Here is a 16,838-nt window from a genome sequence, read left to right on the forward strand (position 1 = left end):
CATTTCTGGAAAGACAATAACATTTGAGAAGTCCTTTTCTTTTTTTTTCTTCTTTTTTTTGGGTGGCACAAAAGCTAGCACAAAATTGAATGATTAAAAATAAATAAATAAATAAAATCAACCCATGATTTTTTTTTGTATTACATGATTCATATTTACTTCTTTCTCGTTTTTTTTTTTTTTTTTTTGGTTTTGTTTTAAAGTAGTATTTAGCACGTAAAACATGATGCGATAACACAAACAGAACTAGAGTTCTTACTTGGACACTTGTAAAGTTTGCGTGCCTGAGCGATGTCTCCTTTGCTCAGCCTGGTTCTCTGGCCGATGGGGGGACGGACGCCGTTTATGTCGTATCGTGGTAGGATGGTGTCCAAGAAAATCCCCCTGTGATTAAAGAAATGGAAAGAAATGAAAAAGTCAGGAAAATGAGACAGACTGAGTCATAAAAAAACCCCAGATATGACACCTACACTGTAACAAGATGTACTCTCTTAGCTATACTCCTACATCCTCCCTTTTTTTCCTCCCACGTTCGCTCGGTGTTCTGCTTTTTCTCTAATAGTGAAATAAACCAACACTAATACTGAACACAAAAGCCAATCACAGGTTTCAGGAATATTTTTTTTCTGAAAATAACACAAAAACATTGTTTTACTGCAAAATCCAAACACAAAGTATAGTATTTATGTGCTTTCAGAAGGATGGGGATTAAATAATGACTCTTATTGTGTTCGGAATCGTGATTTAACGCTACAGTGCATCATGTATGCAGCATTGGGCTACGCAGTCACCCGTCAAAGGCTCACGGTTTGCCGACTTGGACCAAAGCCAAGCGCTGGTTATCTACAGATAGAGCCTCAAAGGTTCACTGACTGAAGAGTGTCTGTTTCATCTGAACTGAACAGCACTGAAGGTGTGAGATAAATGGTGTGGATTGGAAGTGCTACAGAGAGTATCGAGAGTGTGAGGGTTTCTGTGGGAAAAGTTAGAAAGGAATTTTGAAATGTTGAATGGACAGACATCACAGTGTGTGTGTGTGTGTGTGAGTGTAAAACCCTACAACATGCATCCTCTCTAATGTGTCCTTTCTTTTATGTTTCTTTTTCCCCTGAGATCTACTGCAAAAAAAGCTACTGAATGTTTAGCTCCATGATTCCTCTTAATCGTTTTGTTCATCGTTTTCACCATTTCCTGCTCACGTCCTGCGTACATCCTGCTAATAACCATGATTCCTCTTGTTCCACCACTTCAATTTTTGTTTCACCCTATTTTTCAATTTGCTACATACATAATTCAGTGCCTTAAACTTTAAGAATTCTAGATTTTATCACAGCTTTTCCTGCATTAACTTAAGCGACAGACAGACAGACAGACAGAAAGGAAAGAGAGAGCACAAGAGAGAAATGGGTGAGAAGGGATGGATAGATGGATGGATGGATAACCAGCTAGTTAGCTACAGATTAGTAGGTAACAGCTAGCTAGATATCTAGTTCTCTAGCTTACATTCTCTACATTCATCTTGCTAGCTTATTATGAAATTAATTATGAACTACACATTTTGTGTTGTTATGATTCTGTAATGATTCTGACCAAGAAGCTGCTGCTACACACTTGCTATATATTTCATTATTTAGCTAGCTTGATAACAGCGTAGCTGTGTAATCGTCATTGTACTTTTGGACGTCTGATGTGGCTTAGTGGGTAGCTACGGTGGCTTAGTGGGTAGCACGTTCGCCTCACACCTCCAGGGTCGGGGTTCGATTCCCCCCTCCGCCTTGTGTGTGTGGGTACTACGGTTTCCTCCCCCGGTCCAAAGACATGCATGGTAGGTTGATTGGCATCTCTGGAAAATTGTCCGTAGTGTGTGAGCGAATGAGTGTGTGTGTGTGTGCCCTGTGATGGGTTGGCACTCCGTTCAGGGTGTATCCTGCCTTGATGCCCGATGACTCCTGAGAGGTAGTTCGGATAAGCGGTAGAAAATGAGTGAGAGAGAGTGAGTGAATAATAATCTGTAAAATCTATGTGATCAGTATAACTACATCTGGAATCATATAACAGCTGAATGTGAGGAACTACTTCCCAAGTAGTACCACAGTCCATTTTGTCCTCTTGGGCTATGACTAACTTCCTGAAAGGTCATTCATGACATCATGAGAATGAGCATGTGTGTCTTCAAGATACCAGACACAAGTTTTCCCACTGATAAACATAAAAACATAGTTTTTGTATTAGTTAAAGTCATACATCGGGGCAGAAAAGCACACAAATAGGCACAAAAGCACGATCACGTGAAGGCCTGGCACTGGGAACAAATGTGTACAGTACACATGGATGATTCTGTATCAAAGAAAAAAAAAACTGTCCCTTTTCTCACCCTCTAATTCTCACTTTGACACTTTCAGCTAATTTATCGTCCTGCTTTTCTCTCCGTCCTCGCTGACGAAGGCTGTCTCATTTGTTCGTTCCCATGGGAACCGTCCTATCAACAGCAGGCATGCTCAGACAAGCAGGCAGCACTAACCATTAGGGGGGAAAAATAATCAGTAAGTTTATGCTAGTCTGGCCTGTCAGACACAAATCTGAGGTAACAGCTAACAACAGTTTTTACTAGCACAGAAACTACACCATTTGTAGCATTCTATCCTAGTAGGCTAACCAGAATGAAGGAATCAGCATGTTCTTTTGAGGAAATTAGCATAGGTTGCCCCCCACCCACCCACCCAATTACATCCAAGCTTTACTCAAAGCCAGGCGCTGGCTGTGTAGGTGAACCCTAGCGTGCTAACTGGTGTCAGCTCACACAAAGGATGAGTTGGTAGATCTTTATTTGCTTTGGCTTCACTTCATATGTACCCAGACTCAGAAATTAAAGTATCTCTAAGGGGGCAAGAATCTGCCCAGGAGATTAGAAAACATGCCCCAGTCAAACACCCAAAAAAGCTAATACAAACCCAAAAAAAAACCCAAAACAGTTATACCATGCCTTGAAAACCTCCTAGTGCAGTCACAGACACATGAACCGGCTCCCCACGGGGATTTACAGTACGAGTACTCTTCAAACACAGAAATGTATGATGGGAAAAGATTTTGGAGACCAGCGGACATCCCTGGAAAGCACGGAGAAAAGGGACTAAGTGGAAGAAGTGAAGGTGGCCGGAGATGCCTTCTGTAGACCTGAGAAAGTTTTACAATGTCAGCCTTGTTAGAATACAAAAGTTGGAAAGTACTGTTGTATAATCCTGTCCTTATGCAGAACAGAACGGAACGGAAAAAAAATAATAAACAGCATAAAATATCCATCAAATTCTCCCTTTGTCGTTTTTTCCTATTCATAAGACAAAGGAAGATAAGTAACCAGGCCAGCTTTTATAAACACTTACCTCTGGGATTGTTTTTTTTACCTCATTTAAACTCCCAAAACATGACTTGATGATAACCAGAGTGAAGCTTCAGCATTGTTGCTCTCTGAATTGTTTAATTTACTGTACAAAATGTCCTCAGGTGTTCCTTAGAATGAGTAGAAGTTTGCGAAGCTGTAATTACAGACTATTTATTGCTGTAACTTTAAATCCAGGCTCAAATTCTTTATTCATTTCACCGTGTTTAACTATAGACCCTGTCACAAAGCAGCATTACAGAAATCCGGATGTAAGTTTAGATACCTGACGATCAAGCCAGAGGCAATATCGGCAATAAAAAACTGTTTGTAAATGACACCAGATGACTTCCTCTGTGACACCAGACAGCAGGATTACAAATCATAATGGTATACGGGTGTAGAAGCGTAAAAAAGTCTACTGTTAATAAAAGTCCCGGGATGAAAACAAGACCGCGTTTATGATTACAGCAGTAGGTTTTATGAACAAATCTATGGCATCCAGGTGAGATTGTCCACTAAAACAAGTGACAGTATGGACATAGACTGTTTCAAGGTACTGAAAAACCTTTGGGTATACAGTACATATAAGACCTTCCACATCAGCAGATGGTCCGTCTCTGTTCCATGTAACATTATCGATTGGCCTGATTACAAATTTGTGCAAACATCCTCAATCATATAGCCTTGATAAGTTACTCATCTGATGCACACCTGCCCAAATCCATGGAGAAAATAAAGAGAGGGAGTAAAACAAGGGCTAAATATAAAGAACAAAAAGAAGAGAAGCCATCTGGTTCTCATACAAAGGCACTGTAGAAATTAAACTAAGCCTCCTCCCCATCATCCCCCCTGTTCCCGGCACTGTTTTTCTGGGTCTGGTTTCATTCAAATCCTTACCTTAGGATTTTATTTTCATGCTATGCCTCTGTCCTGACTTTTCTGAAATCCTGAAAACTATCATTCATCCCCTAAAAACTCCTTGATCCTTTGCTTTGAAGAGTTTCCAAAGCCAAACTCTTGCAAACAGATGACCAAATAGCAACAACTTCAAGGTATTTCAGGGTCTGGATGACTGTATTTGCCTTTCCATGTGTCATGATGAACTTGACTGCAGATACAAGGGATGCTGGTCAAGTGTGCTGTTAGCTGACATGCTAGTATTAGCATGGCTAACACTGGTTCTGCAGAAAGAAGTCCAGAAATAGCAGCTGCATGATATATATGCCTTGACCCAATAAACAAAGGAGAAGAAAACAGTCTTTGTGTGCAAGGACAAGAAACGAGGTTGAAGAATCACTCAGATAAAACAAAGTCGCTTCACCTTCCTTTAGTCAGTACCCTTTATAGCATGTTTATGTGAAAACAAGTTCTGCATAGATAACGAGAGCTAAAGGGATACAAACAGGAGTAGTATTGGATGCAAAAAACGCCTCTGGACACAACCAAGCCAGTTAACTACCTCGATCAGTTCCAGTCTTTCATTCATTCATTCATTTCTACCGCTTATCCGAGGCGCTCACACAAGGCGGAGGTGGGAATCGACCCCCCAACCCTGGAGGTGTGAGGCGAACTTGCTAACCACTAAGCCACCGTGTCCCCTCCAGTCTTTCAAAGAAATTAAAAAAAAAAAAAAGACAAGAGTGTACGATACAAAATATTATTCTCGAGTGCCTTATACATAATAAAGTGCTTCTCTTAAAGCTATTCATCATAGCACATGGTCCACTTCCTCTCTAAGAGGTATTACTTCATCATCTCAGAGAAAATGTCACAACAACAGTCCTCTTCACCACACGACATTATGTCATTTTCCACTATTAATGATTTCTTTCTTTTGAAACAGAATTTACATAAACTGGGGGATCATAAAACAGAGCAATAAGGGAACAGGGATAAGAAAATGCCAAACTAAACTGCTACATTAAACTTGGCATGATGAAAAATGACAATTTTCGGACACCTGATCATCCCAGTTATGTATTGGTATATAAAAGCTCTGTTCCTCTGGAAAAGCTTTGCAATAGATTTTGGATCATGGCTCTGGTGATATGTGCAAGGAGGTCTGGGGTGCAGTCAGTGTTCCAGTTCATCCCAGAGATTAAGGCTTTTTGAAGTCCATTCAAACTTCCACTCCATCAGAGGCAGGGTCATGCAGGAACACGTTTGGGCCACTTAGTTCCAGTATAGGGAAATTATAATGCATTATGCCATGATGAATGGATGGTAAATCAGAGTCAGTTATATCCATGGCAACAGGATCAGTGCACAATAATAAACTGAACTGCATTGAATGTCTACAATTTCCTAGGATTGCAGGCGGGGTCTCCGATCTTTGAAAGCCAATGTCCACATATAAAATCACCAAAACAAACACGCCCCTAACCCAAACAGGTCCCACCCCTGTATCGATAGCTCCGCCCACACATACATACGTAACCCAGGCAACTACTGGAAAGAAAAGTGTCTTTATCATAGCTGAAGGGAAGAACGATACGATTGTAGATAAACAAACAAGCAAAAATGACACACAAGGATAATCATGTAAAGGACAAAGACATAGATTAGTTCTGTGTAACAAAGCAAAACCAACGTTACTCACCTATCGAGAAGGAAAAAAGTAAAAAGTAAAGTAAAGTCGTAAGCAAACTTAAGTAAAGTCTGCCACATATTCACAGGTCAGAGTTTCCCGAGTCAATAACTCCTGAGCTAAACGCTGTTACTACACAAAACGCGGTTGTAGCTGCCTCTCTACATTACTACGATAGAAAAGAGGTGTTATTTGTGTAGTAACAGCGTTTAGCTCAGGAGTTATTGACTCGGGAAACTCCAATCTGTGAATATGTGGCCAACTTCCTGCTCCTTCAGTTCCCTCCAGCGCTGGAAAGCTGATCCTATATTAACACGTCCTACTTCTTGCCTTATCGTAAGTCTTTCTTTCTTTGTTTTTATCCTCCATGTGAATGTTAAAACTGCTTTCTGCTAATGTCACACATGCGTACTGAACACTCTCTCTGCCACATATTGACAAGCCCCGCCCCTTTCTGCTCATTGGCTACACGTTTGTTTTTCTTTTTGTTTATTATTCGGCCCGACTCAGTTTTCTGAAGCATTTCTCAAAAATCGGAGACCCTGCCTTTAACCGCAAAGCAGAGGAAAGCAAGAGACGCTCTAACATTTTATCAATTGACTGGAATCCTGGGAATCAAAGAGATCAATCTAGAAGTAATGATAATTTATCTCTGCTCTTAGTATATAATAAAGGTTTACTTTAGATCAGTAGCTCAGAACGTGTTCACAGGAGCAGCAGAGTAAGAGATCGAATGACGTCACAATGTCGTTTTTTTTGTAGCGGACTGTTACGTTGAAATAAAAGTAAAGTAAAAGTCTACACTGCAATCTATCCCATTCTTTTTTTTTTTTTTTTGTTACAAAACATTCTGAAATCCTAGACCTAAAATACATGGTACACAACCAATTCTATAATCCTTTTGTATCATAGTTAGTGAGGCACACGTGCCAGCAGCTTAACATTCACGCAAAGACAAAAAACAAACCACAAAGCAGTCAGTCATTAATGAGGAACAATTATTCACACGTGCTTCACTTTCTCTTAGAAACTGAGGTTGTAAACAGCTAAAAAAAAAATGCATGTCTGTAGTTTTCGATTTCAAAAGGATCCCAATAAAACAGCAAACGATCTTCGGCCCTCACGGGAAGAAAAGAAAGAAAGAAAGAAAGAAAGGCCTATGAAGCCATAACCCCTAAATATCACCACAGACAAAGGAATCAAAAGCTCGGTCTTTAGATAAACAAATGAACTTGGCATTTCTACACATGACCACCTATCTCTCCTGCATGGCCATGCCACCATTCAAGATGCCACATAAAACAGCCCAGAGGCTACCAACCTTCAAAGGACGCCTTCAAAGGCTAAGTTCAGAGACAAAGCCATTCAAGCTGTGAACTTGCTTCTTTTAGACCTGGTTTTATTCGAGAGAGCGAGAAAAGAGAGAAAGCGCTAAAAAGCCAGACGGACCCCGGCAGCAGCTGCGAGTGTCAATGAGGGCGACTGGGGATGATTAAAACCTAACTGGGTTTACTGGCTGCTTGCCATCAGAGGCTCCAGCAAGTACCGAAGGAGAAGCAAAAGAAAAGAAAAGAAGAGTAAACAAAAGAAAGTAGCAAAGAGAAAAAAAGCATGCAATAAGAAGTTCCAAATCCCAAACCAGAGCGCAAGAGTTTCTTAAAGACTGAGAATCTCACCATGTCTCACTTTGAGATGTTTATATAAATACCGAAACCCCTCCTGCTTAGCCTGCTCTTCAGTGTGGCCTGGCACGTGAAGAGGACAAAAGCTGCATTGTGGAAGCTCAGCTTGAAAATGTAAGAAGAGAAAGATGCACGGATACAATATCAGTCCTGTGGATCACTAACACTGCATCTATAAAAGGTCACCCTGTGGAAACTTGCACAACGCTTCAGAGTGATTGTGTGTGTGTGTGTGTGTGTGTGTGTGTGTGTGTGTGTGTGATGGATAAAATGTGCATTTTTTCTGTTTTCTGTGTGTTTATGTATATAAATGCATGTTCATGCATGTGTGTGTGTATGTCATTGTATGTGTACAGATGTGTGTGCACATGTTGGTGTGTATACATTGTTTATTTGTGAGTGTGTATTTATACTGTGTGAATACATGTGCGGATAATTTTAGCATTGTGTGTGTGTGTGTGTGTGTGTGTGTGTGTGTGTGTGTGTGTAAATACTGTATGTGTATTCAGGTTTATATACATTTGTTTACAGTGTGTATACACTACATTTATGCATGTGTTAGCATTTATGCTGCATGTAAATGCTGATTTATTCTGTATAATGCAGATTATGTGTGTGTGTGTGTGTGTGTGTGTGTGTGTGTGTGTGTGTGTGTGTGTGTGTGTGTGTGTGTGTGTGTGTGTGTGTGTGTACAGGTTTATATGCCTGCAGATGTGGTAGCATTTTCTGTGTCCATGTGTGGACATCTTTGTACGTATTTATGTGTATGTTTGAGGTTGATATGTTTTCAGACATTCAGTAATCGGACATTCGTCACCACCCAAACACACAATGTTGAAATCTTCTTTGTACGACATGACAGGATCATCGCTCTCATCCAAACACGTACAATTTTTTCCAGTCTTTTGAGCAGAACAAGGCAAAATAAAATAAATAAATAAATACTGCATGCATGTCTTCGGTCGTGAGTCTTTAGCTACAAGTACACATTACTGAGTGTGTGTATACATCGATGTTGAATGCAGCTGTGTTGGCGATTTTGTTAAAAAATGTTGAGTAATAGCACACATGGTCATGTGTTTTAAAGATGTGGAAAGTCACTGAGCTTATTAAACACACACACACACACACACACACACACACACACACACACACACACACACACACACACACACTCACACACAAGCTGAAACTTTGCTGCAGCTGGAAATACGCCAAGTTGGCTTTCCTCCAAATCCAGGCCATGCAATAAAGCAAGAGTCTCAAAACACAATTTTCACTGTATAAATATTACCCTCCAAGACACTCTATTATGCCATTCTATTACCACAACTGCCAAAGTCAACACTGACCTGGAATTGGTTAGAAAAATGAAACCCATTCTTTTCCTCGTGCACATTCTCATCTACATACCATCTCGTTAGTAAAAAACTTAATCTGGCAACCTTATGGGCAGCCCAGATAACAGCCCCAAAACTCAAACAACTTTTGGACTCAATAGTCCATAGACATTTAAAAACACTGATTTTATGAACTAAACTCTGTAAAAAAGAAAACATTATTTCAATATTAATATTAGTCAGTTATGGCTGTGTTACACTACATGACCGTTTTCACCAGCACACTGGAAATCTACGTTACGGACATCGGTATAAAGGAATGAAGGATTTTATGAGTTCCTTGAGTCTGATCTGATTGAGTCAGAACTCTGTTGATAACTTTACACAGAATTTTAGTGTTTGAAGATAAACACCTTCAGATTTTAGATGCTTATGTAAAAGCGCTCGGTGTGAGCAGAAATTGGTGTAATATCGATATTTACTTAGAAGATAGAAATGTTTATGTGGGGAAAAATATTTTTTGGAACTAAAAACAGACACAGCCCAGAAGAATTGTGTAATTTCATTAAGGGAGTCATTGTGGGTTTAAGAATAAAAATCCCAACGAAATGCCAGTAATTGCTAATTTGCTAAAACAAAATCAAGCAAACATTCTGTCGTGGCCTAATGGTTAGAGAGTCTGACTCGTAATCCTAAGGTTGTGGGTTCAAGTCTCGGGCCGGCCACGACTGAGGTGCCCTTGAGCAAGGCACCGAACCCCCCAACTGCTCCCCGGGCGCCGCAGCATAAATGGCTGCCCACTGCTCCGGGTGTGTGTTCATGGGTGTGTGTGTGTGTGTGTGTGTGTGTGTGTACACTTTGGATGGGTCAAATGCAGAGAACGAATTCTGAGTATGGGTCACCGTACTTAGCCGTATGTCACATCACATCTCTCAGAGATTAACATAAAACTGATTAACATTAACATAAAACTGATAAGCTAAGCTAAGATAAGATAAGATATTAATGCCAGGTGACTTAAAATTCTATAAGATATTACAGGGAGACATAAAAACACCCGATATGTAAAACCTGGTAAAAAGAATTACTCTAGACCATAAACTGAGGCCAAAATAAAAATGCCGGAATTATCTAACTTTAGCTAAACATCCTGACAGTCAATAATGCATAATTAACCGCTGAAAACCAAATCCGCAGCGATAACTAGAAAGCAATCCGGCCTCTTACCTGGAAAATGTATTTCTGGCATAGTGCATGATGCTGTCAAAGTCATAGACTTCCCCTAGCGAGTCCACTTCACCGGGCTCCATCTTCAAGAAGTTGTACTCCTGTCCTATGTAATAAAACACAGGAAAAAAATCTCGACATGAAGCCTGAATGTTCCAGAAGTTCCACAGGAAATGATCTCAACAGAGATGACAACAGATGCCGATGATTTCAGAGGGACTGTATGTTTTGTTTGGCTCGTAGTAATCAATAGGCTGTTTATTGGGATTAGAGTCAAATCCCAGATTTCATTCTCATGTTCGGCAGGTGTCTAATGAATAGAAATCTCAGCGGGGGTGGGGGGTGGGGTGGGGGGGGTGGGGCGGGTATTCAGAAAAGCATCATTAAAGAGATAAGGGGGTCCGGCGAGTCCGAACGCTCATTTTACAAGCAAGTCATAAATTCACAGTAAATCTCATGTGTTCACGTATACCAAAATTACCCTGAAGGATTTCACTTACAATGCTAGATCACACCTAAGATTTAGAGCATGAAATTCTGGCTTGAACTGGCACGTGAAGCATATAATCACAGTAAGGAGAAGGCTATTGGGGCAAGTTGGACAGGTTTGAATACTAGAACAGACATTTCATCCAATCTTCTTAGTGACATGGATTACACATGGATTTGTGATGTAGCCAAGAACGAGAACTGAAAAGATGGCCATGTTAGTCGTGTCCTGGTCGTGTGTAACACAGTGAAGTGCTGTTAGAATATTAAAGTAATATTCTCTGAGTTTCTCAGGCTAAAAAAAAACTTGCATTCTGTCTTTAAACACCTTCTTTTCATTTCAGACAAAATTTTACCTCAGAAACAGCCCTGTTTAGTGTCTTTTGTTTTACACTAAAGCTACAGAATGAACACAGCTAACATTTATAGCCTATAGCTACCGGTTATAATCCTGTATAAACTGTAGGCATAATTATACACGTCTCGAGTTGTTCAGGATCTCAAACACAGCCCAAATATTTACATTTTTCTGGCACTTTGTAATCTTTAAAAAAAAAAAAAAAAAAAAAAGGGAAAGAAAAAAACGTTAGAGCTAAAAAGTCGTCTGTGTAGCAGCCATTTTGTGGCTAAATCACTTCAGCAAACAGATTTTTTTTTTCTTTTCTTTTCTTTTTTCTAGCTCCTAAAACAAAAAGAAAAACATTTTACAGGAAAATTATGTAACTTTACTTTTGGGTTAAACCTTTAGAGCTTTTGAGGCAAGACACTAAAGAGGAAAAAACCCCAAAAACAACGATCTTTGCCTACTAGTCATTTTACAAGTAGTTTTAAACTGAAACTTTGACCTTTTATGTGAATTTATTTATGCAAATAAGACTTCATCTAGGCAAGTGTGCATAAATTTGCATAAATAATTTCTAGATATTCACTGTTATAAAAAGTGATTTCAATACAAAATGTAAGGATTTTCTCATTTTAAAATGCATAAATTAAGTCATTTTAAAATGTACCAATTAAATTATTTTTCTAAGTTCTAATAATTCTTATAATAAAGGTAAGTGGAGCTTAAACCTTTTTAAAGCGAATGAATAAGTTTCAGTGATACGTTGCCTGCAAAACAGACAAAACCAGTGAAATAAATCACTTTTTGTTGAGTTTCGACATTTTTATATTTTATTTTTATTGCTTGGTTAGCCACTACAAGGTGAAGTTTATCTTACCAGGCTGGATGTTGTCCCGTATAATGCTGACGTGGTCGTCTCGGTCCGGCCGCGTGTGCTCGTGCCAGAATCCGATCACATGCCCGAGCTCATGCACCACGATTCCAAACTTGTCACAATTTTTGCCAATGGAAATGGCCTGAGGTCCTCCTCCCCTACGGCCCACATACGAACAACACCTGAGGGGGAAGAGTTACAGAGTTCAGAGTCGTCATGTTTCAAAACACTCATTTAAAGTACTTGGCACTTACTGAGACACTAACCATTGTTTTGTCTGCTATCATCAAAGTAACTAGCGTGAATTTACACAAGGACCTGCTCAGTTCATACGTCTTCTGGATGCTATAATGATAGCACTTGCGTTTACACATGGAGTCAAAGATTGTTGTGTCTCACACAATTTAGAAATCCGGTTGTAACGCTACAACACCAACTTCCTGTGCCAGTCCTCTGTGCTAAAGACAGCAGGTACGTCTGAAATCGTGATTTTGCAAGAAGTAGGTGTAGATGTTGGCAGACCATTTTAAGAAACAGACAGTTAAGGCTGTTTAATTTAGCAGTGCCCATGACAAAAACACTGGTCTGGTGGGCGGTGGATGGCGATGGTGAGGTTCTCAGTGATGTAGACTCACAAATGAGTAATTTGATTGCAAACTGAATCACTGGAGTATTTTGATTCGACATGATCACAGCTTGTCATCTTTAATCAGATATTTAAAATCCGATGTTTAATGAAATAAATCCTTAGACAACATGATCTCTGGAGGACCATAATCAGCCAACACACCAACCAAACGCTACTCTGTTACATTTCCAATCACTTTTATGCCAGAATGTCAACACTAGTCACATGAGCTCCTGATTCTTTTTCCAAATCAGTTTATGCACGTTTTCTCTGGTAGAGATCCAAAGCCATGGTCCTGGATGACGCTACGGTCTGCAAAATACACCTGAGGTAATTAATCAGCTGGGAAAATCACTACCATGTGCAAGTGTAGAAGATTCTCAAGGTCCCAAAGTTTCCCAAAGAAACAATCACTCACAAAATGCAACTTCAGAGTCTGGATAATAAACTGAACACATTTTATGATGAATCACATTTGCCCTGGTGAAGAAACATCATTAGGGACTTTAAGCTACAGAAGTTTGAGACTGAAGCAATGGGATAACTGGGATAAGTAACATTAAACTCCTGAAGAAATTTGACTTTAAAATCTATATTATAACCGCATCTTGGGTGCATTCACACCTGTGATTTTATTTTGTCTTAAAACAGGTCAGGAATAATCCTGAACCTGCAGAGACAATAACCACCAACTGTCATAAAAAAACAGTGTTTTTGTGTCTGTGTTAATGCACAGGGCAAACGCTACAACACTGAAAGAAGATTACCTGACACTGTGGGAAGATCACACACACACACACACACACACACACACACACACACACACACACACACACACACACAAATGCAAAATTCACACACACACGCACACAAAAACACAGATGCATACACACTCATAACTGTACAAAAACACATGCACAGATGCAAATACACACTACTGTGCACGCGCACACACACAGACACACACAAGTAATATGGGTTTCCTGTTAGCAACTATAGATTGCATGGAAGGAAAAAGGCCCTTTGTATAAATAACACACACACACACACACACACACACGCACATACCCTGCTATTTGCTGCGCTTTGAGAAAAGGCCCCCTGTATCTCCACAAAGCTAAAAATGACTAGTGGTGAGACGCACAGGGCGGAAAACACACTGCTGTACTTTATCACATCGGCCTCCAGATTCTCGCCTCTGTTCTATTTCAGTTTGTTTTAATCCCGGCTCAAAAAATTGGGATTTTCATGAAAAAGTTTTCCAAATAAATAAATAAATAAATAAATAAATAAATAAATAAATAAATAAATAAAACCACAATTTCAAAAATCCATCTTATAGCTAAATAAACTCGGCCTGACAGGATGTGATGTAATTAAATGTGAAATAAATCAAGTTTCTCAAGTAAAAAGCCGCTATTAAACGAATAAGCCATTCATTTCGTGCTCCACTGAAAAGAACTGCATCATAGAGCCTCGATGTTTGAGGTGTAAGATCACGTTAAGGACGGCATAACCTCAAAAAAAGAGAGGCTAGAACGTGGTTAGAGTTTAACAAAGTCTTTAAAACAACACTAAAGGTCCTGAAATTAATGCAAAAATGTAAACATTTGGACAAATTGTTCTTTTTCAAGCATTTTCAACATGTAAACAAATCTGAGGTAAGTTGAATGCTGCTCCTTCCCTCAGCATGGGGCAGTGTGATTCCTGCCCCAAACGCTACCCATTAGAGCTGGTTGCAGTTTCCATTTCTGACCACTAGGTTCAATAATGACTTGATGTGTGGATGAGCACAAATTTGTAAAGAATTACAAACAATTAGTTTAAAATAAACGATAGATAGATAGATAGATAGATAGATAGATAGATAGATAGATAGATAGATAGATAGATAGATAGATAGATAGATAGATAGATAGATAGATAGATCTCCTTTACATTCTGTATGATATTCTAAATCAGAAGGTTAACTTTACCTTTCTTTCATCATCTCAATTAATTTAAACCATTTTTTTCCTCTCCTGTAATGGAAAAGTTTTTGTGTGGAGATTTTTATTACTGGAGTTTGCAAACATATGGCCTGCTGGAGAAAAAGATTATTATTTATGGCTCGGTAACATCGTGCCAGACCAAAGCAGCCGAACTCAGAGCTGAGGTCAAAATAACAAGGAAGAGAAAAGCTTGACTGCACTCTGTAGAAACTAAAAATGGAACTTGTGACACACGATTTGTGTGTGTGTGTGTGTGTGTGTGTGTGTGTGTGTGTGTGTGTGTGCACGTGTGTGCAACAAATGTGCAGTGGCGTTTAAATAAGAAGTTTGAGTGACAAATAGACTTGCTCCTATTCTAATGATTTCTGTGCCAAGACAGCAGGGTGGCTATTAGCCTCACACACACACACACACACACACACACACACACACACACACACACACACACACACACACACACACACACACACACACACACACACACACACAGAGAGAGAAACCAAACAGAGACACACACGAGACACACTATGACACACACCATGACACACACACAGTGGCCCACAAAGAGATACACACAGAAATACCCAGACAGAGATACACACAGACACACATGCACAGAGACACACACAGATACACACACACACAGGGAGACACATACATGCACAGACATATACACACACACACATATACACACACACACAAGGAGAATAAGGAAAAGCAGAACAATGGCCATGTGGAAAAGGACGGACGGAAAAGCACTTAGGCGAGAAATCAGGAAGATGTGAGTGAAAAGGAAAGAAAGTGGGGAAAGAAAAGTAAAAGGATGGTCGCCCACTGAGTGAGTGAGGACCATTTCTTCCTGAAAGAGTCAAAGGTTCCTTTACCCCTATTGGGTGGACAGACACACACACACACACACACACACACACACACACACACACACACACACACACACACACACACACACACACACACACGCACATATACACACATATAAACATACACCTTTTTATTCCAGCTAATAGCTGAAACAGCTTCAGTCACATAGATCCAGAAAATAAAAATATTGTGCCTTTTATATAAACGCACACATTTTCACACACAGACACATGTTCACACTTTACACACACACACACACACTAGCACTTGTGTTGACACTTACCCACACGGCCGGTAGGTGAAGACGATGTAGCTGTCCTCTGTGGTTCTCTCAATAAACGTCACACACGTGTGTTTCTCCCAGTGTCTCATAGCCTGCCTGAAGATGGCCCTTTGACTACCTGCAGAGCACACACACACACACACACACACACACACACACACACACACACACACACACACACACGTAAGCATATACTCATGTGAGATATTTACATGAACTTTACACGTAAAGTTTTAAGAGGAAGAGGAAAGGTAAAAAGAGAGGAGAGAAGAGAAGAGGAGAGGAGGGAAGAGAAGAGAAGAGAAGAGAAGAGAAGAGGAGAGGAGAGGAGAGGAGAGGAGAGGAGAGGAGAGGAGAGGAGAGGAGAGGAGAGGAGTTTTAGCTCTTTGAGATCATCACACTGCATCTAACCCACTAGGAAAAACCCTCACACACAACCCCTGCTAATTGAGAGAACACATACATAAAACTTATTAAAGAGATTATTAACATACTTACCACTAAAGTTGCCGCTTATAACGTAAGGGATGACACCTTCGGGCCACACCCTCTCAGGGCGGGATGTCGCGGCCCGCTTCCTGCGCCGTGACGCCACCTGCTGATTGGACCTGCCAGTGTTTGGGCTAGTCTCTGCTTAAAATAAAAAAATAAATAAATAAATAAATAAATAAATAAATAAATAAATGTTCACTTTTTGTTTTTTTTGTCGGTTTTTCTGTATTTGTAAAATTGTGTTTTTGATAATTTTTTTTTTTTTTAGGAATTTCAAGGATATAAAATGCCTGTTTAGTTACTTACTATTATTAATTATTATTATTAGTTACTAGTAGAGTTACTGTTACTCCTTTTGAGATGTTTTATTTACCTTTACACCACAGCACCTTTTTGACGACTATTACAACTGGGTATTTTTTTAAGAAGATGCATCCTAAATGTTTTATATTATTTTTCTCCATCAATTAGTCCTGCCAATTCCCAGTTCTCCGCACATTACTTCAAACTGCTGCTCCTGCTGCATCACAGGGCAACGTAACACACTCAGCGGAAAGCACTACCTCATACAAGCGCTCTTCCTCATGGCTAGCGTCTCTACGACGGACAGCCGAGTGAGAGTATTCTCCTTCTACTTATAGCAC

At 39.8% G+C, this 16,838-nt stretch overlaps 1 protein-coding gene across 2 annotated transcripts in view; it reads right to left on the minus strand.

Annotated features, from left to right (window-relative positions):
• bmp1a (bone morphogenetic protein 1a) overlaps positions 1-16,838 on the minus strand; it is a 58,019-nt gene that overhangs the window by 22,143 nt on the left and 19,038 nt on the right. The window contains exons 3-7 of one of the 2 annotated variants that reach the window (XM_027151486.2): positions 16,201-16,332; positions 15,703-15,820; positions 11,925-12,103; positions 10,216-10,321; positions 260-384 (exon numbers count right to left, since the gene is read on the minus strand). In XM_027151486.2, coding sequence (XP_027007287.1) covers positions 260-384; positions 10,216-10,321; positions 11,925-12,103; positions 15,703-15,820; positions 16,201-16,332 — 660 coding nt within the window. Of the gene's footprint in view, positions 1-259; positions 385-10,215; positions 10,322-11,924; positions 12,104-15,702; positions 15,821-16,200; positions 16,336-16,838 lie in introns of both variants that reach the window. The other variant, XM_027151485.2, reaches the window with a different exon arrangement.

Source organism: Tachysurus fulvidraco, chromosome 14 (assembly GCF_022655615.1).
Source record: "Tachysurus fulvidraco isolate hzauxx_2018 chromosome 14, HZAU_PFXX_2.0, whole genome shotgun sequence".
Classification (NCBI taxonomy): domain Eukaryota; kingdom Metazoa; phylum Chordata; class Actinopteri; order Siluriformes; family Bagridae; genus Tachysurus; species Tachysurus fulvidraco.